This window comes from Uranotaenia lowii, chromosome 3, assembly GCF_029784155.1.
Source record: "Uranotaenia lowii strain MFRU-FL chromosome 3, ASM2978415v1, whole genome shotgun sequence".
Lineage (NCBI taxonomy): Eukaryota > Metazoa > Arthropoda > Insecta > Diptera > Culicidae > Uranotaenia > Uranotaenia lowii.
In genome coordinates this window covers 348,191,865-348,213,513 of record NC_073693.1, presented here as the reverse complement: position 1 = coordinate 348,213,513, position 21,649 = coordinate 348,191,865, and the positions used below count along the sequence as shown (strand labels likewise).

At 31.7% G+C, this 21,649-nt stretch overlaps 1 protein-coding gene across 1 annotated transcript in view; it reads left to right on the top strand.

Moving 5' to 3' along the window:
* The window catches only part of LOC129753934 (uncharacterized), a 29,567-nt gene extending 8,288 nt beyond the window's left edge, over nucleotides 1-21,279 (top strand). The window contains exon 4 of the mRNA XM_055749787.1: nucleotides 21,232-21,279. Coding sequence (XP_055605762.1) covers nucleotides 21,232-21,279 — 48 coding nt within the window. The remainder of the gene's footprint in view (nucleotides 1-21,231) is intronic.
* The last annotated feature ends 370 nt before the right edge of the window (nucleotides 21,280-21,649 follow it).

Here is a 21,649-nt window from a genome sequence, read left to right as displayed (position 1 = left end):
TTTGGAGTTGGTTCATGTAATGTTAATGATTTTCCTTTAAAATCATTTTTAAACAGCATAAATAAAAGCGGTCTTAAACTAGAACCCAGGGAACACTGAAATTCTACGAAGAGGAATTTTTGTTTTTAGCATTTTTTAAAAATGTCATTTTTTGTATTTTTTTTTTGTTTTTAATGCTTATCATTTCTGTCATTGTGATTTCAACTTGAGTACATTCACACGAAACCGAGGCATTAATTTTGCCCAGCAATCGAATACTTTCTCTGCATTGAGATAAGCGCAAGGCGGCGGTCGCGTTTCGCTTCAGAATAACCTCCCAAAAAGTCATTCCAAATCGATCTGTTTAAAACACCGTTTTTTCTGCTGCTTTTTCTGTTTACATTTCCACTCGAAGTTACGTAAAGTGTGAGGGCACACGTTATGGTTTGTTGATGGTGTCGATTTTTTTCTTGAATTTTACGTCTTCCTTCTTCGGTTTCCACCTTTTGCGAATTCTTCAACCGAACCTGTTGTGTATGGGAAGAAATCTACGAAAATCGGATATTGGTTTTTGGTTGTCGGACCAGTTTCTGAGATAACACCGAACAGGTAGGATGAGTCAGACGATTCGATTTGTTTGACTGTTATTTTGAGAGTTGATAGTTGAGGTCACCGAATCTACTCAAATATTTAAAATAGTTAACAATAATTGTTTCAACCTGGGAAGCAATTTGGATGTGAAAAGTTCATTATTCTGAGTCTGGAAGAAATTTTTGTTTTGGTGATTAAATCTGATTCCAGAGTCCTGTCCAAGTCGGTTTTTCTGTATTAAATTTTTTACTAATCCACAAATTATATAAGGTGAAAATGCAACGAAAGGGCATTACGAGGCTAGGACAGACATATTTAAAATAAAACCCTCAGCTGCCCATAAATATGATTGCTTTGCAACAACCTTTACTGTGGCAGTGTCTCGAAAGATAGGGTTCCCCAAAAAATAAATGGGTATCATATCTGCTTTCTTATCCGTTTCCACCGACTGTGAGGTAAATTATTGTGACATTCACATTCGCCCCCGGGTGTGATCTGCTGGTGCTGAAGCTAGTCAGTTAAGTCAGGGAGACCCCGACCCAACGATGATGGTGAATTCGACGAATTCAAGGGGTGAACGCGACTTGAGATAAACAAAAAATGAACTCGGAATGCGGAAAACAGGTTGGTTTTCGTTCGCGAATTTTGTTTTTTCTTGGTCCAGCAACCGTAATATCGAGAAAACGGCGGGAAGGTGCAATGTTGTTGATATTGGGTCTGAGTAGAGTTTTTTTATCTTCCATAACTTTTCTTCATACCCTACGACATAGTAAAGTCAATAAGTGGCAGAAAGTGCACCGAAAATGCATTTTCGCAGGTTGTTACGAAACTACGGGTTTCCTTTCTTTCTTTTCGTTTCTTTCCGCGTTGGAATGGGATCCGATGAAAATAGGACATGTCCAAATTTACGAATCCGTGGATAAGGACTCGCGCTCGGTCCGAATGCGAAGGAAACGAAGCGTTGAGTTTATTTTATTGATGATTGGCTGGTCCAATTTTATTCATTTCCTTTGTTTGTGAGAGCAACGACAGCTTCCTTAAACTACTCTACGGCTTATTGGCTAACATTTCCTTAAAATTCCACTTATGGTAAGGCCGTGCACCCATGGTACTCTTTGCTGCGTACCGTTCGTTGAAAAGTTTTGCTCGCATTACTTATGCCAAATGGTATGAGAATAAAGTCCTAACATTAAAGTAAGATGGTGTCCACTGTTTCCAACTGTATACGGGGACGATTGAAAGATCCAGAGTACCTTGTCCCACACATAAGACTCTACTCCAATAATGATCTTCCTTGGAGGTGGCATTATCGGCATGAGATTCTATGCCAGGCCGGCACTAACAAGCTTTCTCAGCGCTGGCAGTGTCCTCCCAGCGCAAATACATAGCAAACTCGACAACCTCACCAAAAGCTTCATGGCAGTAGATCTCAAAATCAATGTTATAACCTAGCTAACGGTTTTCAGGGCGAAAGTCGATAACTGTGGAAAAAAAAATGGCAACTGCAAATGTTTCGTTTTCCACGGATCTCCACCGTACATTTGCAGGACCCCAAAGTTTTGACCACTGTCTACGCGGAAACCACTCGATTACCCATGATGATTTATTTCCTTTCGACATGGTTGTTCGCCAAAATACAATCATAAGGATACTTTCGCATTCGCGATCGACTCGCCGGGTTACGTCAACAAAAATAAATGAAAAGACGCCACTCGGTCCAGCTAACTAGCGTGGCCGGCCAAAACGAATGGAACACGTATTGTCGGAACCTGTTCCCGGTTCTCGTTTATTTTTTTTTCTTTTTAGTTTGGGCTCTGAATTTCGTTTCATTTTGGGACTCGTGCTGCGTCGTGAAGTGGCTGTTGTCTGTTGTTACATAACGCACCTGTCTGGCCTATTTTCGGAGATCCCTCCTGTGCCGAGTTTCGATTCCGGATCGCGATCAACAAACAAAACGGGACCAAACGGCCATTATCGACAAACCTTCGATTTGTTGTCGATCAATTTTTTGGGCACGATCAACGATGCTGTCACGCTCGCTTTTTTGGGCTTTGTTGCTGAGCTTTGGATTAGTCGAAAGTTAGCGCCCGCGGAGCGCCAAAATTGTTCCGTAAACCTCCTTTCTCTCTTACAGCCTGACAATCTATTTCCATCGTTTTTTATTTTATATTTTTCGTCTCCGCAATAATTTTTGCCAAAAACGCCGCACTAGACCCGATCCTACACGCTTTCGCTTTTTTTTCAACTCCACTCAGTTTGTTCGAGACCCGATCGTGCAAAACGTTTGTTGTTTGACCAAAATTTTGTCTCTAATTTGCCCAAAAAATAATAATGGTGCCTTCGGGCTTCTCGCGATATGCTTCGATACAAGGCGACATACCGTTTCCAAAATTGGTCATCCAGCTGCCCCTCGGTTAGTTTCTTTCCACCCAAAAAAAAATATTGTGGAGCTGCGTGAGCCAGTGCGAGCTGCGATTTCTTCATTTCTCCACCCGGGGAGCAAGCAAATTTTAGCATGGTGGTTTAACACAAATTGCTGAGATTTCTTTGCACCTGCTTTTGTTTCAAATGTCTCTACACTTTGTTCAGCCATTGGTTTGAGAAATAAAAATAAAAACCAAAAAAATTAAAAACGAAATTCACAAAATTACAAAACTTGACAAATATGACAAATAAATGAAAACACAACAAAAATGATAAAAATTACAAAAATGACAAAAATGGCAAAAATGCCAAAAATGACAAAAATGACAAAAATTAAACAAAAATTAAACAAAAATGCAACCAATTGAAACAAAAATGAACAAAAAAATGAAAGAAAAATGAAACATAAATTAAACAAAATAAAAAAAATTTCAAAAATGACAAAAATTAAAAAAAAAAACAAAAATGACAAAAATTACAAAAATTACAAAAACAACAAAAATGACAAAAATGACAAAAATGACAAAAATGACAAAAATGACAAAAATGACAAAAATTGAAAAATGACAAAAAGGACAAAAATGACAAAAATGACAAAAATGACAAAAACGACAAAGATAACAAAAAAGACAAAAATGATAAAAATGACAAAAATGACAAAAATGTCAAAAACGACAAAAATGACAAAAATGATAAAAATGACAAAAATCACAAAAGCAACAAAAATGACAAAATGACAAAAATGACAAAAATGACAAAAATGATAAAAATGACAAAAATGACAAAAATAAAAATAATGACAAAAATGACGAAAATGGCGAAAATGGAAAAATACTGACAAAAATGGCAAAAACGTCGAAAATGACAGAAATGACAAAAATGACAAAAATGACAAAAATGACAAAAATTGAAAAAATGACAAAAATGACAAAAATGACAAAAAGGACAAAAATGACAAAAATGACAAAGATGACAAAAATGACAAAAATGACAAAAATGACGAAAATGATAAAAATGACAAAATTGACAAAAATGACAAATATGACAAAAATGACAAACATGACAAAAACGAAAATAATAATAAAAATCAACTTTTACATTTTTTTTAATTTTTGTCATTTTTGTCATTCGTGTCATTTGTGTCATTATTGTCATTTCAATCACTTTTATCATTTTTGTCCATTATGCCAATTTTGTCACTTTTGCGTTGTTTTTGTCAGATTTATCATTTTTGTCATTCTTAAAACTTTTGTCGTTTTTGTCCATTTCGTCATTTTTGTCATTTTGTCATTTTGTCATTATTGTCATTTTTGTCATTTTTTTCAGTTTTGTCATTTCTGTAATTTTTGTCATTTTTGCCTTTTTTATCATTTTTGTCATTTTTGTCATTTTTATCATTTTTGTCATTTTTGTCATTTGTGTCATTTTTGTCGATTGTGTCATTTCTGTTATTTTTGTCATTTTTGTCATTTTTTTAATTTTTGTAATTTTTGTATTTTTTGTCTTTTTGTCATTTTTGTCATTTTTGTCATTTTTGTCATTTTTGTCATTTTTGTCATTTTTGTCATTTTTGTCATTTTTGTCATTTTTGTCATTTTTGTCATTTTTGTCATTTTTGTCATTTTTGTCATTTTTGTTATTTTTGTCATTTTTGTCATTTTTTGTCATTTTTGTCATTTTTGTCATTTTTGTCATTTTTGTCATTTTTGTCATTTTTGTCATTTTTGAAATTTTTGTCATTTTTGTCATGTTTGTAATTTTTGTCATTTTTGTCATTTTTGTTATTTTTGTCATTTTTGTCATTTTTGTCATTTTTGTCATTTCTGTCATTTTTGTCATTTTTGAAATTTTTGTCATTTTTGTCATGTTTGTAATTTTTGTCATTTTTGTTATTTTTGTCATTTTTGTCATTTTTGTCATTTTTGTCATTTTTGTCATTTTTGTCATTTTTGTCATTTTTGTCATTTTTGTCATTTTTGTCATTTTTGTCATTTTTGCCATTTTTGTCATTTTTGTCATTTTTGTCATTTTTGTCATTTTTGTCATTTTTGTCATTTTTGTCATTTTTGTCATTTTTGTCATTTTTGTCATTTTTGTCATTTTTGTCATTTTTGTCATTTTTGTCATTTTTGTCATTTTTGTCATTTTTGTCATTTTTGTCATTTTTGTCATTTTTGTCATTTTTGTCATTTTTGTCATTTTTGTCATTTTTGTCATTTTTGTCATTTTTGTCATTTTTGTCATTTTTGTCATTTTTGTCATTTTTGTCATTATTGTCATTTTTGTCATTTTTGTCATTTTTGTCATTTTTGTCATTTTTGTCATTTTTGTCATTTTTGTCATTTTTGTCATTTTTGTCATTTTTGTCATTTTTGTCATTTTTGTCATTTTTGTCATTTTTTCATTTTAGTCATTTTGTCAGTTTTGTCATTTTGGTCATTTTTGTCATTTTTGAGTTTGGTCATTTTCGTAATTTTTGTAATTTTTTTTTTATTAATTAATTTTCATTTTTGTCATTTTTTTCATTGTTGAAGTTTTTGTGTAATTTTTTTTATTTTGGTAATTTTTTAATTTCATCAGTTTCTGTCATTTTTGTTATTTTTGTCAATTTAACATATAATAAGAAAAATTACTGAAACGACAAAAATGAGGAAAATGACACAAGCTAAAATTCCAGGAATCTCTAAAATAGAATTAAAGCGGTCATAATGTGAAACCCTAGGGACCACTGAAATTCGTTCAAGAATAGTTTACGATTTTTACCTCGTATTTTTTTTTCAATTTGTCCTTATAGCTTGAAGACACACGAAACTTTGGTGAAATATTTTTGAGTTTTTTTTATAATTTTAAGAGACCTCAAATAATCGAAAGGCTACGTATTTCACCATCCAGCTGGGTCTCCGAAATCGTCTGCAAAGACTCCGACGTGTGGCCAATCATAATTTATCATAATTTTGTTTCGCTTTCAATTCAGCTTCAGGGGGGCTGCCCAGAAAAATGTTTGTACCTTCTACTGTTGCTGCAAATTGTTGCGGCGGCTGCACCAATTTCCTACCCAAGTCAATCCGAGGTTCGGTACCTTTTGGGACGGAAATCTGGTTGATGTTGTTATAATTGCTAGCTAGCGGGACCAACAACGAGAGCGAGCTGTGAGAAATGGCACCTTACACAATCCTTCTGGCAGAAAACATATGTGAACTCGGGCCCAGGACAGCAGGAACCGACTGAAACACTTTTGGTTTGGGTGCAGGTTTGCTTTTCACCTAACCCGTGAAATAATAATAAATCAGGACCGGACCAGGTTGTGGCTGTTTGATTGGCGTGTCAATGGACTTTGTCGAATGGTTTGCTGGGTTTTGCGTATTTACGAGGTTGTCAAACGCGGTTGAAATATGGACCAGTTTGATGCTATATTTAGCTCCGAAAGATTTGGAATTGAAAAATGGTGGGTAAAAATTTTTTTTTCCTACTTGACAAGCTTTAAAGGGCCGTAAAATGACAACATTTAATCAAGTGCTTTTTTGAATAATAGTTAAAAAACTGGATTTTGACTACCTAATTAAGGAGCCAACAGCGCTCTAATAGGAATTTTGAGAACTTTCAACCGCTTTGCCGAGTTTTTTCAGGGCAACTTTCCGAAGCAAAATTTTAATGGTGTCGAGAATTGTGTAGGTAAATTTACAAAGTTTTTAATTCAGTATTTAGTTAAGTTATCATTAGATCAACATGTGATCCGTTGATGTTTTTTCACAAATAAACACAAAAAACTTTACTCACCTTAGTTCACTAACGATCCAGTGCCTCCAGTTCGATGGCCATTAATCTTGCAATCCCCAGTTTCCGTTGCACCTTTTTTTTGTGTGATTTGTTTTTCACTTCACTGTTCCATCGAATCACATCCGATGGATCTTGATTTTGATCAAGCACAGATAAAAACGAAACACCAACACACTTATTACATCACTTTTCTTCTATATTAGACTCAGACAGATCTCAGCGGAGACGCACACTGAATTGTAACAACTTTTGATTCTCCCTCGAGATATGTAGATACCCAAGTGTGGATATAAATAACAAATTTGCAACAACCACTTTGATCCAATTGTGAAATTCTACGACTGTGCAATATTTTACGATTTTTTTTATCTTTTGCTGCAACTTCACTGCATCAGGATTTCATTTATCTTGTTTGCGCAAATTCAACAATTCGTATCGAAATAAAGCGGAGATCAAGGCCAGGATCCGTTTAAGTGATAACTGTAATGAAACAAAGAGAGAGAGAGAGAGAAAAAATTAGAATAAGTTCATTACTGTCGATAGTTTGAAAAAGAAAAAAAAAATTGATTGATATATTAAAAATTTGTAAAAATTTTCATACAGCTAAAATATTTACGGTTGAATCAATTATACCACTACAGTTGAATCTATCATGTTTATAGTTAAATGTTAGAGGTCAACTAGAAATGTATAGTTGAATCTATTATATTTATAGCTGAATAACTAAAATCAATCATACAATTGTAGTTGAATTTATCATATTTACAGTTGAATCAATTATACCACTAAGATTGAATGTATCACATTTATAGTTAAATGTTAGAGGTCAACTAGAAAAATAAAGTTGAATCTATTATATTTAAAGTTGAATGCCTAAAATCAACCATACAAATGTAGTTGAATCACAAAAATGACAAAAATGATAAAAATGACAAAAATGATAAAAATGGCAAAAATGACTGAAATGACTAAAATGACTAAAATGACAAAAATGACAATAATTACAAAAATGACTAAAAATGACAAAAATTACGAAAATGACAAAAATGACAAAATATACGAAAATGACAAAAATTAAAAAAATTACAAATATTACAAAAATTACCAGAAACTACAAAATTGAGTAATCAAATGAATATTTTTTTCCAAGTCAGACGTTTCATCATTTCTATACGTCTTTTTCAAGGAATCTGATAAGTTAAAACAAAATTTATTTGTAACTCTTATCATGTTAAATGTTTCAATTTAAAAATTAAGACCATTTTAACGGTTGACATCATCAAATGGAAATAAAAACGACACCTCCTCTATCACTCGACACAATCATCGAGAGAGGGAGACAAACACGTTCTTCTCGCCATAATGGAAGCTCAGCCAAGTATGAATGAAACCATGCTGCAAATCGAGATCATCAAACAATTTGTTCCTGCTCTTCTGAATTTTCCTCCTCTTTTCGCTCCACCCACACATGAAAAGTGCAACTAGCATACTGGCACTTAAGCATTGAGAGATGGGTTTTAGTTACAAACCAATTTGCATTTTTATTTCCATTTGAAGCTCGCTCTCGCTGATGTTTGCATATATGGACTTCAACGAGTCCCCGTGACATGGAGTCGTCGTAGCCGTTAAAAAGGGCCACCTTCCATAAATCTATTGGCCCGGATTTATGAAATGCGATAAACGTGTAAGCATCTCCAATGACTCTAACCTCAAACTCGAAAACGGTTTCAACTTAATTTGTGTGTGCGCGCGTCTGGGGCTCGTTTGAATGGCTCGTCGCCAAGTCGTCATCGACCATTCAGAAAAAAACCTTCAAAAGGGTTACACACTCTACATACCTAACATACATATATTGTGGCTTTTTTCCCTTTTCGGTTGTTGTTGTTGTTTATGTGGTAATTTTATTTATTGTTCCTTGTTCCTTGGCTTTGGCCAACTATTCAAAATGTTGCATTTTTGCGATGGGTCCGAATGGCTTCTTTTTTTTTCATCATACCTTCTGTTGTTATTGTTTTGTAATTGTTAGTCGAAGGCATTGCGGCGGCGACGAACGAACGATGCTCTAGGTTCTTCCGGGACGGTTTTTGTGCGGCATCTTCTTCCTGCACAAACAAACTAACCAACAATGGACAATGATTTTTGTAGATTTCGAAAAAGACTTTTCGGGTTTCGCTTTCGCTGTGACAGAACAATGGCGCCCGTCTCAGCCGAAAGTGATGATTGATGGAAGTGAAAAGCTAACCAAGGTGACAAATATATCACAAATTCTTAATTTTTCAAAATTGACTTTTTCTGCTATTTTTGAGCAGTCTTGGGTTACTTTTGTGTGATTTTCTATGATTTTTTAGAATTTTTGTGAACTTTTAGTATAATTTTTGTGTAATTTTTTTTGTCAATTTTGTGTCATTTTTATCTTTTTTGTGTCATTTTTGTGTCATTTTTGCGTCATTTTTGCTTCAATTTGTGTCATTTTGTGTAAGTTTTGTGTCATTTTTTTTGTCATTGTTGTGTTATTTTTGTGTCATTTATATGTTTCGTTTATGTCATTTTTGTGTCATTTTTGTGTCATTTTAGTGTCATTTTAGTGTCATTTTTGTGTCAATTTTGTGTCATTTTTGTGTCATTTTTGGGTCATTTTTGTGTCATTTTTGTGTCATTTTTGTGACATTTTTGAGCCATTTTTATGTATTTTTTGTGTCATTTTTGTGTCATTTTTGTGTCATTTTTGTGTCATTTTTGTGTCATTTTTGTGTCATTTTTGTGTCATTTTTGTGACATTTTTGAGCCATTTTTATGTATTTTTTGTGTCATTTTTGTGTCATTTTTGTGTCATTTTTGTGTCATTTTTGTTTCATTTTTGTGTCATTTTTGTGTCAATTTTGTGTCATTTTTGTGTCATTTTTGTGTAATTTTTGTGTCATTTTTGCGTCGTTTTTGTGTCATTTTTGTGTCATTTTTGTTTCAATTTGTGTCATTTTCATGTCATTTTTGTGTCATTTGGGTGTCATTTTTGAGTCATTTTTGTGTGATCTTTGTGTCACTTTTGTGTCAATTTTTGTGTCATTTTTGAGTCATTTTTGAGTCAATTTTCTGTCATTTTTGTGTCATTTTTGTGTCATTTTTGTGTCATTTTTGTGTCATTTTTGTGTCATTTTTGTGTCATTTTTGTGTCATTTTTGTGTCATTTTTGTGTCATTTTTGTGTCATTTTTATGTCATTTTTGTGTCATTTTTGTGTCATTTTTGTGTCATTTTTGTGTCATTTTTATGTCATTTTTGTGTCATTTTTGTGTCATTTTTGTCTTTTGTTGTCTTTTTTGTGTCATTTTTGTGTCATTTTTGTGTCATTTTTGTGTCATTTTTGTGTCATTTTTGTGTCATTTTTGTGTCATTTTTGTGTCATTTTTGTGTCATTTTTATGTCATTTTTGTGTCATTTTTGTGTCATTTTAGTCTTTTGTTGTCTTTTTTTGTCTTTTTTGTCTTTTTTGTCTTTTTTGTCTTTTTTGTCTTTTTCGTCTTTTTTGTCTTTTTTGTCTTTTTTGTCTTTTTTGTCTTTTTTGTCTTTTTTTTCTTTTTTGTCTTTTTTGTCTTTTTTGTCTTTTTTGTCTTTTTTGTCTTTTTTGTCTTTTTTGTCTTTTTTGTCTTTTTTGTCTTTTTTGTCTTTTTTGTCTTTTTTGTCTTTTTTGTCTTTTTTGTCTTTTTTGTCTTTTTTGTCTTTTTTGTCTTTTTTGTCTTTTTTGTCTTTTTCGTCTTTTTTGTCTTTTTTGTCTTTTTTGTCTTTTTTGTCTTTTTTGTCTTTTTTGTCTTTTTTGTCTTTTTTGTCTTTTTTGTCTTTTTTGTCTTTTTTGTCTTTTTTGTCTTTTTTGTCTTTTTTGTCTTTTTTGTCTTTTTTGTCTTTTTTGTCTTTTTTGTCTTTTTTGTCTTTTTTGTCTTTTTTGTCTTTTTTGTCTTTTTTGTCTTTTTTGTCTTTTTTGTCTTTTTTGTCTTTTTGGTCTTTTTTGTCTTTTTTGTCTTTTTTGTCTTTTTTGTCTTTTTTGTCTTTTTTGTCTTTTTTGTCTTTTTTGTCTTTTTTGTCTTTTTTGTCTTTTTTGTCTTTTTTGTCTTTTTTGTCTTTTTTGTCTTTTTTGTCTTTTTTGTCTTTTTTGTCTTTTTTGTCTTTTTTGTCTTTTTTGTCTTTTTTGTCTTTTTTGTCTTTTTTGTCTTTTTTGTCTTTTTTGTCTTTTTTGTCTTTTTTGTCTTTTTTGTCTTTTTTGTCTTTTTTGTCTTTTTTGTCTTTTTTGTCTTTTTTGTCTTTTTTGTCTTTTTTGTCTTTTTTGTCTTTTTTGTCTTTTTTGTCTTTTTTGTCTTTTTTGTCTTTTTTGTCTTTTTTGTCTTTTTTGTCTTTTTTGTCTTTTTTGTCTTTTTTGTCTTTTTTGTCTTTTTTGTCTTTTTTGTCTTTTTTGTCTTTTTTGTCTTTTTTGTCTTTTTTGTCTTTTTTGTCTTTTTTGTCTTTTTTGTCTTTTTTGTCTTTTTTGTCTTTTTTGTCTTTTTTGTCTTTTTTGTCTTTTTTGTCTTTTTTGTCTTTTTTGTCTTTTTTGTCTTTTTTGTCTTTTTTGTCTTTTTTGTCTTTTTTGTCTTTTTTGTCTTTTTTGTCTTTTTTGTCTTTTTTGTCTTTTTTGTCTTTTTTGTCTTTTTTGTCTTTTTTGTCTTTTTTGTCTTTTTTGTCTTTTTTGTCTTTTTTGTCTTTTTTGTCTTTTTTGTCTTTTTTGTCTTTTTTGTCTTTTTTGTCTTTTTTGTCTTTTTTGTCTTTTTTGTCTTTTTTGTCTTTTTTGTCTTTTTTGTCTTTTTTGTCTTTTTTGTCTTTTTTGTCTTTTTTGTCTTTTTTGTCTTTTTTGTCTTTTTTGTCTTTTTTGTCTTTTTTGTCTTTTTTGTCTTTTTTGTCTTTTTTGTCTTTTTTGTTTTTTTTTGTTTTTTTTTGTCTTTTTTGTATTTTTTGTCTTTTTTGTCTTCTTTGAATACTTGTAAATGACAAGTCATTTTTATACATTTTATTTAGTTGTTTTTTTTTTTCAAATCATGCTTAAAATTGGAAATTTACATAAAATCTGCCTAGTGTCAAACTTGGCCCACATTCGAATGACCTTAACAATAAATTATCACGACAATTTTCGTCCTCGTCATCGTCATAATTTCCTTCGCTGCTCTAATGCCAACATCCCATTATTATTTACTGCATTTTGCTGCTACCTTCACTTTTTGCACATTTGAGTGCTCTTTGCCGGGGCAAATTTGTCTCGCCTTCCTTCCTAACCATGGTAAAAGTTCAGTTCTTCATTTCTCCTACCTTTATTGTACTGCTGATTTATAATGTCAAATCCGTAACCGTGAAAATAACTGGATTGTCGTAGTCGGTAAATTTTCTTTGTCGGTTAGGATTGCAGATGGGGAATCGACACAATTATCTGCCAGCTGCTCTTGGATGATTGTGACTTTTCATGGCTCATGGAATAACCTAGCCCATTTCAAATCGGGCCAAGTGCATTTCCGTTTTTTGTTCCGGCTCAAATCATCTTTTATTTAGCCTAAGGCGGCATTGATACAAAAACTAGCCGTGGTTTAACTTTTACTCCATTTCAGCAAAGTCATAGTTGTAGTCATTTATGACTATTAATTGTATCATTTCAGCGTTTTTTCTTCCAATTTCAAGACAGAAACCTACAGTTTTTTTAATCCTTTGGAATTTAAAGCTTTCTCCATCGATTCGATAAAATCGGTGTGGTTGAGTTCAAAGAAAAGACGGATAAATGTGACTCACATTCAGTGATGTAAAAATCTGATCACCAAGCCGTTACCCGAAACCAGCGCCTAATTTATGACAAACCGCTTGGCCCCCGAAAGTGACCACATAAACCATTGCGCGAAATTGGGGTCGTCCCTTTTGGAAATCCAATTCATACACATAAATTTTATCCCGGCCCTTTGATTCCATAAAGAGCCCCGAGACGATCGGTCGTTCGAATCAAAAGTCTGCAGCAATCAAATTTATTTCGTCTGAGATTCCATGCGCTTTTTATTGCAGATTCTTTCGATAGGTCTTCCGAAAAAACCATTCAACTCGCATTCCATCGACAGTGTTGATTTAAGTTGAAGGATAAAAACGAAAATAAATTGAAAGAATTGTTGTTTACAAACTGCCGTCAGCCGTTTGTCGTCTGGGTGGGAGCTTTTAATTGTTCTTGAGGTTCTTGAGAGTTTTGAGGTTTTTATGTCTTCGACAAAGTTGTTTATCTGAAGAAAATACATAAATTTGTCGAACATTTCAAATTTCTTTTACATCACCCTCAGAAAGTCAAAAAATACCTTGAAAAAAAAGTTTTTTTAAAATTTTGACGTTGTAAATAAGTTGAATTAAATTCAATCTGATGCTCTGTAGAAAGTATTTAGTGTATTTTTGAACTGATTTGTACAGGCCGTGCATCGAAAAGTGCACATTATCGCAACATGTGATTATAAATGGAACGTTTTCCATCCGATATAAGCGAGGAAATCGGTGGAGCTAGTAGAGCTTTGAATTATTGAATATAATTTTTTAGATAATAAATTACCTATTTTGCTCAATGAAAACAGCTCAAAACTAGTTATTTGAGGATTAAATGCTGCATTATTTTTATACATATTTGAAATCATTAAATTAAATTTTCATTCATATATTTAAAACATTTATACCTCCTACGAGAAGTCCTCGTTCCATCGATTTCCACGCTAATTGCAGATGGAAAGATTTCATTTAGCATCAAAAATAATCACACAAAAGGTGGTTTCGCAATAATGTGATCTTTTCGATGCACGAGCCTGTAAAAATCACTTGAAAAACACACTAAATGCTTTCCACAGAGCTTCATCAACTTCTAAAAAAGTTTGTGTAAGTTATCAAATCCTAATTTAAATATTGGTGGACAATAAATTTTATAAAAATATATACTCCTTGTTAAACTAAACATTGTTGACATTGTTGACATTGACACTAAATGTTTATCTCTACATTTTTTTTTTCAATTTTCTGAATTTTTGATTTTCTGTAATGATTCGATTCCTATGAGATTTTTTAGATGGCATAAAGTGACAAAAATCACAAAAATTGAAAATGCCAACATGGCAAAAAATGACAAAGGCGACAAACATGAAAAAGTGACAAAAAAGAAGAAAATAGCCAAAATAACAAATTTTAAAAATGACAAAAGCGAAAAAAATGTCGAAAATGCCTAAAATGATAACATAGACAAAAATGCAAATAATGACCAATATGACAAGAAAAAAGAAGAAAAGACCGAATAGACAAATGTGGCAAAAACAACAACATAATGACAAATTTTAGAATTAGAAACATATATATTTGATTTTCATAACGTAGTAAAATTTTAATTTATAACTTCGCAGTTTAAATTGATTAAAACTTTAATTAAACTATCGATACTGACAAAAAATAAAAAATTAAGTGGCAAAATGCCAGTGACTGAAGTATTTAGTGACAAGAATGAAAAAAAAATTACAAAAGAGACCAAAATGACTAACAAGTACAAAAGTACAAAAGTTTGAAAAATTGACAAAAATTACAAAAATGACGAAAGGTGAAAAATGACGAAATTGAGAAATATGACAAAAGTGGCAAAAATGATAAAAGTAAAAAAAATGTAAAAATGACGAAAATGATAAAAATTACAAAATGATAAAATAACTCACATGATAAGGGTTGCCAGATTGCCGGGTTTTATTCGGGTTTGCCCGGATATTGATTATAAAATTCGGGAACAGTCCGGCACGGACCGGTTGCCCGTATTTCATTGAAAAAAAAACCCGGATTTGGCCCGAATTTTTCCACTTTGTTTGACAAATCATACCAAAAAAAGAAAAAAAAACCAATTGTGTTATAGTTCTTTTTTATTTATTCATCCAATACGAATTTTTTTTAGCGAGTTTTCCAAAATTATCATGTAAGGTTTTTTTAAATGCCTTTCCAGAGTGGCCACAACATTTTCATTTTGAAATTTCCGGTTTTTTTCCCGGTTTTCCAGATAAAACATTCAAGGTTTTCCAGACTTTCATTGTCCATTTTCGTCTAAATATAGCAAAATTTTCAACATATTTTATTGTTTTCGTTGTTTCATAACACTCAAATCATTGAACACTTAGACGAACTCGATTCAGTTTTGAGGTTTTCGTCACATTTTTCTAAAATGATATAAAAAACATCCTATACAAAATCGTCATGGGTTTTAAGTCATGTTTACAGAAAAATTGAAAACGGTGTGTCACCACTTTTCAATCAATCATTCGTCATGTGACATTCTATCATTTTCCATAAGTTACAGATACCAAGTGTGTTACTACAGCAAAATCCACGCCTCTGAAAATATTCAAAACTGTCCTGAGGACGTTCAATCATGTACATATGTAGCTCTCTCGTCACAGTAAATTCTGTTGAAATGTTGTTTCTAGAGGTTTACATTCAGTAATAAATGCATCTTCAAGTGTAATATAAATTTTTACTAAAAATTTATCTCACTGATTCACAGAGGATTGTTTATAATTTCCCCATGTTTTTCAAAATACGGGGTAATTATGAACACTTGTTTATAGGTATTGTTTGATTATCTAAACTTATCTTTAATGTTTAAATATGTACCAATAAACATCAAGATCTTGAAAATAAACCGTTATACATAACTTTATCATTTTCTAAAAATCTGTAAATATACACTGCCGGCCAAAAGTTTGGGATCACCCGCTAAAAAACATGCAAATTTTGATCGTTCATATCTCAGCCGTCTTAGGACATACTGCAAATCTTCTTAACTCATTTGAAATATACTGAGCAATAGCTATTTCGGAGTTAATTTGCACAGAAATAATGTTTTAGTTTTGCACCTCAAACTTAACCTAAAGTTAGAGCATTTTCGAAAAAACGCACTCAATATTCAAAGCCGATCATCTCGCGATAGGGTGGACCAAATTTCAAAATTTGAGTTGCATTAGAATCCTTATTCTATACTTCTCAAAACACATTCAAAAAATTATGTGCACAAATTTAAGAATGTACTTTTAATTAATAAAATAGACACTTAAGTTATCGTCCAAAAGTTTGGGATCACCCCTAGTATGGTGTATCGACCAAAAGTTTGGGATCATTTTTTCAAAAACATGCAAATTTATCTCATTCATATCTTTCTCATCTAACATCGTATTGCAGATCTAAAGGGTGCATTTGAAAGCTTAGGATTTGTTGTTTTTTCATAAATTCATTAAAAAATTATATTTTAAATCCATAACCATAGAAAATTCACAATCATAAGTGTGAATTTTCAAAAAACAATTAATTTCAAGTAAACTGTTTATGGTTATCACTTTAAAATATAATTTTTGTATGAATTTATGGAAAAACAACAATTCCTAAGCTTTCAAATGCACCCTTCAGATCTGCAATACGATGTTAGATGAGAAAGATATGAATGAGATAAATTTGCATGTTTTTGGCCAATACACCATACTGAGGGGTGATCTCAAACTTTTGGACGATAACTTAAGTGTCTATTTTATTAATTAAAAGTACATTCTTAAATTTTTGCACAAATTTTTTTGATTGTATTTTGAGAAGTATAGAATAAGGATTCTAATGCAACTCAAATTTTGAAATTTGGTCCACCCTATCGCGAGATGATCGGCTTTAAATATTGAGTGCGTTTGTTTGAAAATGCTCTAACTTTAGGTTAAGTTTTAGGTGCAAAACTAAAACCTTATTTATGGGCAAAATACCTCCAAAATAGCTATTGCTCATTATCTTTCAAATGAGATCAGAAGATTTGCAATATGTCCTAAGACGGCTGAGATATGAACGATCAAAATTTGCATGTTTTTAGGCGGGTGATCCCAAACTTTTGGCCGGCAGTGTAAGATTGTAGGACATTGTTCCCTGTTCCTTTGTGAATCTATAAATTGCCCATGACTAATTAAGGGTAAGTTTTGAAAAACCATTAATCCTAGACGCAGTGTTAAGATTTATCTAGAAATATTGCAAACACTAAAAATTGTTACGTAACAAGAATCTTAACAGCGTTCATTATTACCTCAAATTCATCTGGGTAATTATGAACAGATAAGATCAAAAAAGAATAATCTTTGTTCATAATAACCTCAGTTGACGCTACCGTTTTCCGAAAAGCTTGTCTTCTGTTTTCAGCCAAGTTCTAAAAAGATTTTCTTTAGTATTCAGTAAAGATTTTTCATATTGAAAAGGCCAATAATTGAAAAAAAGCAAATAAAATTATAATTGCTTTATACAATTGAGTTTTAGCACAGTTAACTTTCAGACACTGAAAACTGTATTGAAAAGCGATAATTATTGATACCTACTGTTTTTTGCCTGCAGTCCACGATCTACTTGATCAGAAATTTGTAGTTTTGCATGGTCGTTAACATGTGATTATTTGTAAAGATGCAATTCTTGTAAGTGAATCAATGGATTTGCAAAAGAATTTCCCGAATATGCATTAATTGTGTATGCCACTCGTGAAAAGATTCGTCATTTTCACCAATCGATGTAATTTATCCAACTCGGCAAGCCCCGTTGGATAAATTTACAACTAGTGCTAAAGAAATCAATTTTTGCAACTTGTGTAGAAGTTTCGGATGGCAGGTTAAACAACTTCTATGTCTGAACTAAGACTTCTCTTTGGAACCCTCGTTCCACTTTATTTATACCAAAGGTCTAATCTACCTGCGTACCCGACGCTATGGAAATTTCCATCGTTGTTCTTGGTTTCGTCCCTTTTTTGCATAGATGCACTACCTATGCACAAAACCAAACAAACGTGATGGAAATTTCCAACGCTTGGGTTAAGAATTCGATAAGGATTTTAACCCAAGCGTAGGAGATAGACAGAGGGAAATAATTTATCCTAACCCGAACGTGGGAGACAGAGGGAAATAACTAATTCTAGCCAGGTGGCTGAAGCATAAATTATGCGGAGCCACACTTGTTGTAATAAATTTCTAATAAGAAACCATTCACAAAACATTGTTTTTGCATCGTTTCTAAGTTCTGAATGCAGAACATGGTAATCATGATCTCTATTTTGAATTCTGACTTTAAAAGTTTAAAAAAAAATATGGACAACGAGTTGCATCGTCTTGATTTAACAGTTTTAGGGATTATTTAACTGCCTATCAAATTTTGAAATGAAGAAAAATTAAAAAGATTTATTCAATTCAAATTTACCCGTTGTATTTTTTTTGTTTCAATTTAATTTATTTCAATTTTGAAATGATTATTTAAACAAAATGCATAAAGAATTCAAATTTATGATACCAAAATTTATGATCGTAAATAAAAAAAAATTAGAAACATATATATTTGATTTTCATAACGTAGTAAAATTTTAATTTATAACTTCGCAGCTTAAATTGATTAAAACTTGAATTAAACTATCGATACTATTAAAAAAGGAACTTTAGAACCCACGAATTTGAAGTTCAAGATTTGTTCAAGTTTTGATTAAAAATTGTAATTGCAAATTTCGAAAGAAATTTAAAAAGGAACAATGTAATTTTTCCAGCAGCCATAAATGTTAAAAAATATCTAAATCCTCTACTGCATATATGGTCTAGAGCTTTTTCAAAAATATTTTAAGCATTATTCAGTACTGTAAATAATTTAAAAATATATTTAAAATAAAAAAAAGTGATTTCATACATACATTACACAGATTTTTTCTTGCAAAATAAAATATTTTTGAATCAAAAAAAAATTCTCAACGTTTTTATGGTTCATTCAGTAGATGGTTAGCTTTGTTGTGCAGAAAAATGTGGATTTGATTTCAGTGATTTCAGTGAAGTTACAGTTAATTATTCACCAAATATTTTTATTTTGAGTCAGTACAAATAACTGTTCCGGTTACTGATAAAGTTCATATTTTGTAGTGTATAATTGGAAACAACCCCTGTATCAGGGAGAAAAATCTTATAAGTTTTTGCAAACATCTGCTTAGCTAAGGCTAACTCTAAGAATTTATGAAAAAACAATTTAAAATGTGTACGAATAAGGTTTTGAAAATCAAAGAGACTCAACAGTGTACATAATTTTTTTTAACTACAAGCTTAGTTATAAAATGCGAATTACAATAACAATAAATAAAGCCATTGTTTTAAAAATTGATTTTGCCGTCTTGAATTTGAATCATTTGTTAGATTCTATCAAATCTAGTGATATTAGGTTTTATTAAGTTTTGAGCTGAATCAATAATTGAGAACTAATGAACCGACAACCCTCTTCAAAAAGCAAAAATTGATTTGAAATCTATTTATTATCCTTCAATTGATAGAAGATTAATAAATTACCTAGCGAAAATTGAATAACATTTATGAGCATTTTGTATCAAGGATTCAAATTTCATTAACAACTTTGTTGGAGACTGCGAATGTTTTGCTTTGGAAAAAATATTTGATTTATTTTGATTTAAAAAAAAATTCAAAATATCTTTTAATTCTCATATTTTACCATACTGTTATGAATAAACTTTAAGGACGCCTCAGAAGTTTAAACTACTCGTAGTCTTTTAAAAAGTGGATCATTGATTTGAAACCTTCGATTTAAGTATCTTAAAAAAGTTCTAAAATGTTGATAAAAAAATTATAACCCTTGAATTTCAAAAAACTGAGCTAGCAGAAAAAAAACTGTCACGATTTTCGCGAATTTCCGAAGGAATTTCAACAAATCCAAGCTTTAAAAAGTTTAATTCGAAATTTTCTGGATAAATTATGACCAGTTATTGAAAAATGTTAATTTTGAAAGCACAACTTTTTAAAAAATAATTTGCACCATCAGGTTTTTTTTCAAACAGTGCGTTTGATAGAAGATGGTTTCTTTTTTAAATCAGCAATGTCAAATTTATTATTATTAAGGTTTCGGTAAAATAAGTGATTTTTTTTTCAATTTAGAGGGGTAATTGAAGATAGATCAGAGTAGTTAATAAACTTAAAAACTTATGATATTCCTCTTACACATTTTTTGAACTGTTCAATTCTGTCTTGGAAATTTATATCATAGTTCTGAATTTGGAATTTTGGGTTGAATCCCTGATCTTGGAATCAAAACTGAATTTCGGTTTCCTTTTGTCAATTTTCTCGGTTTTGGGTCTGAATTCCCAGATTTTTCCCGGTTCGATTTTCAATTCCCGTTTTTTTCCCGGTTTTCCCGGTTCTGTGGTCACCCTGCCTTTCCCTTCATTTATATTGGGTAATTTCTGAGTTTTGACAAAATTTGCCCGGATATTGCCTGGATTTTTGGTGGTCAATTTTAAAATCAAATGTCCGAATTTGGCCAGGTTTTTATATAAAATTATTCGGATTTGTCAGCCCAGAATACGTGCTGAAAAAATTCTGACAACCTTAAATGACTAATGACAAATGACTAAAGTGACGAGAATGACAATAATGAAAAAAATAACCAGATGGCAAATTGGCCAATAAAGACTAATACAGCAGAATAAAGCCTAATAAAGATGATATTGTTCACATTATAGACATAAAATTGCAGTTATTCCTTGAAGCCTAGCTCATATCTAAATATTCGTGCCTTTTCGTCTGATTAACTCTCGAGATCTTCAAAAACAAAATTATATAGTAACCCTCTTCCTTCTTTCTATCCTCCGAATAAAAGTAGAGAGGGGTCTTAAACAATCATTGGACCTTTTCCCACGTCCAAATATCCTCCAATGATAAATTTGGTTTCGATTAACTGATTCTTGAGTTGTTTAAAATCTGTATTTCTCCCTTTTCAATTTTTCCACTAGAGAGAGGGGGGGGGGGGGGGTCTCATACCTTTACTTAAATACTCTGCCATATTTGGCTTCATTTGCTCCATCAGTTCTCGAGTTATTCAAACATGTTTCTTTTATTTGGGGGACCCCACTGCCCTTTCAGTTGGAGGAAGGGGTCTCAAATTATATTCTATAATTCTATAGAAACTTTTCTGGGCCTCAGAAGCATCCACCCCCAAAGTTTCGTGAGTCTATTGGGAACAGAAAAACAGATTGAAATTAATTTTTATACATAAAGATGTGTTACGAGTTTTTTCAGATAACCACTCCCAATATTATAGTTGCGAGAAGCGTTTACCCTCGGGAAAACACTCATTAGACTGTCTTCTAAAGCTGCTGGGTGACAAACGTCTTCTGAATTAAGACAACCACTTATATCGAAAACAAATTGTTTCAAAACAAATAGCACCGTACGCTATCGCCTTTGGCTCTGGTCTCAGATGCATCGCTAATGACTCGATTCTACAGTACAAAAGTTTCGAAAGGAGCCGAAAACAGTAGGTAAATGGAAGCCATCTAGCGGTAAATCACCAGATGAGTGTTTTTCTGCTGGCCATTAATAAACCCGATTTCGGTTTCTAGTGAATGAAACAAATTAAATACAAACAGCCACAATGCAATGGTGACATTAGCCGGGAGGGCAGCATCGTCGAGTGACGGTCAAATGTTTATTTATGTTAGGAGGTCCATCGGGGCAAAATTGATGATGTTGATGATGATGTTTCGGCCTTATTTGTTCTTCGAAATTAGGTTAATTGGTTGGGGCCACTTGTGACCGAACTTGTGAGGGAATTGACGGTTATTATAGATTTTGAGGGATATTCATTTGATTTCACGTGTTCTAGCAATAAACTTTCAACTATAATTTTTAAATTTATGGAGAGAATTAATCGTGAATTTGTTTGATACAGTTGATTAGTGAGGGACAAAAATTCAGTATGTGGTCAACCTTGTATTTATGTTGAAACTTTCAATTTAAAAGTTCATCACCCTGAAAGTGAAACTTGGTTCGCCCAATTTTGGCAGC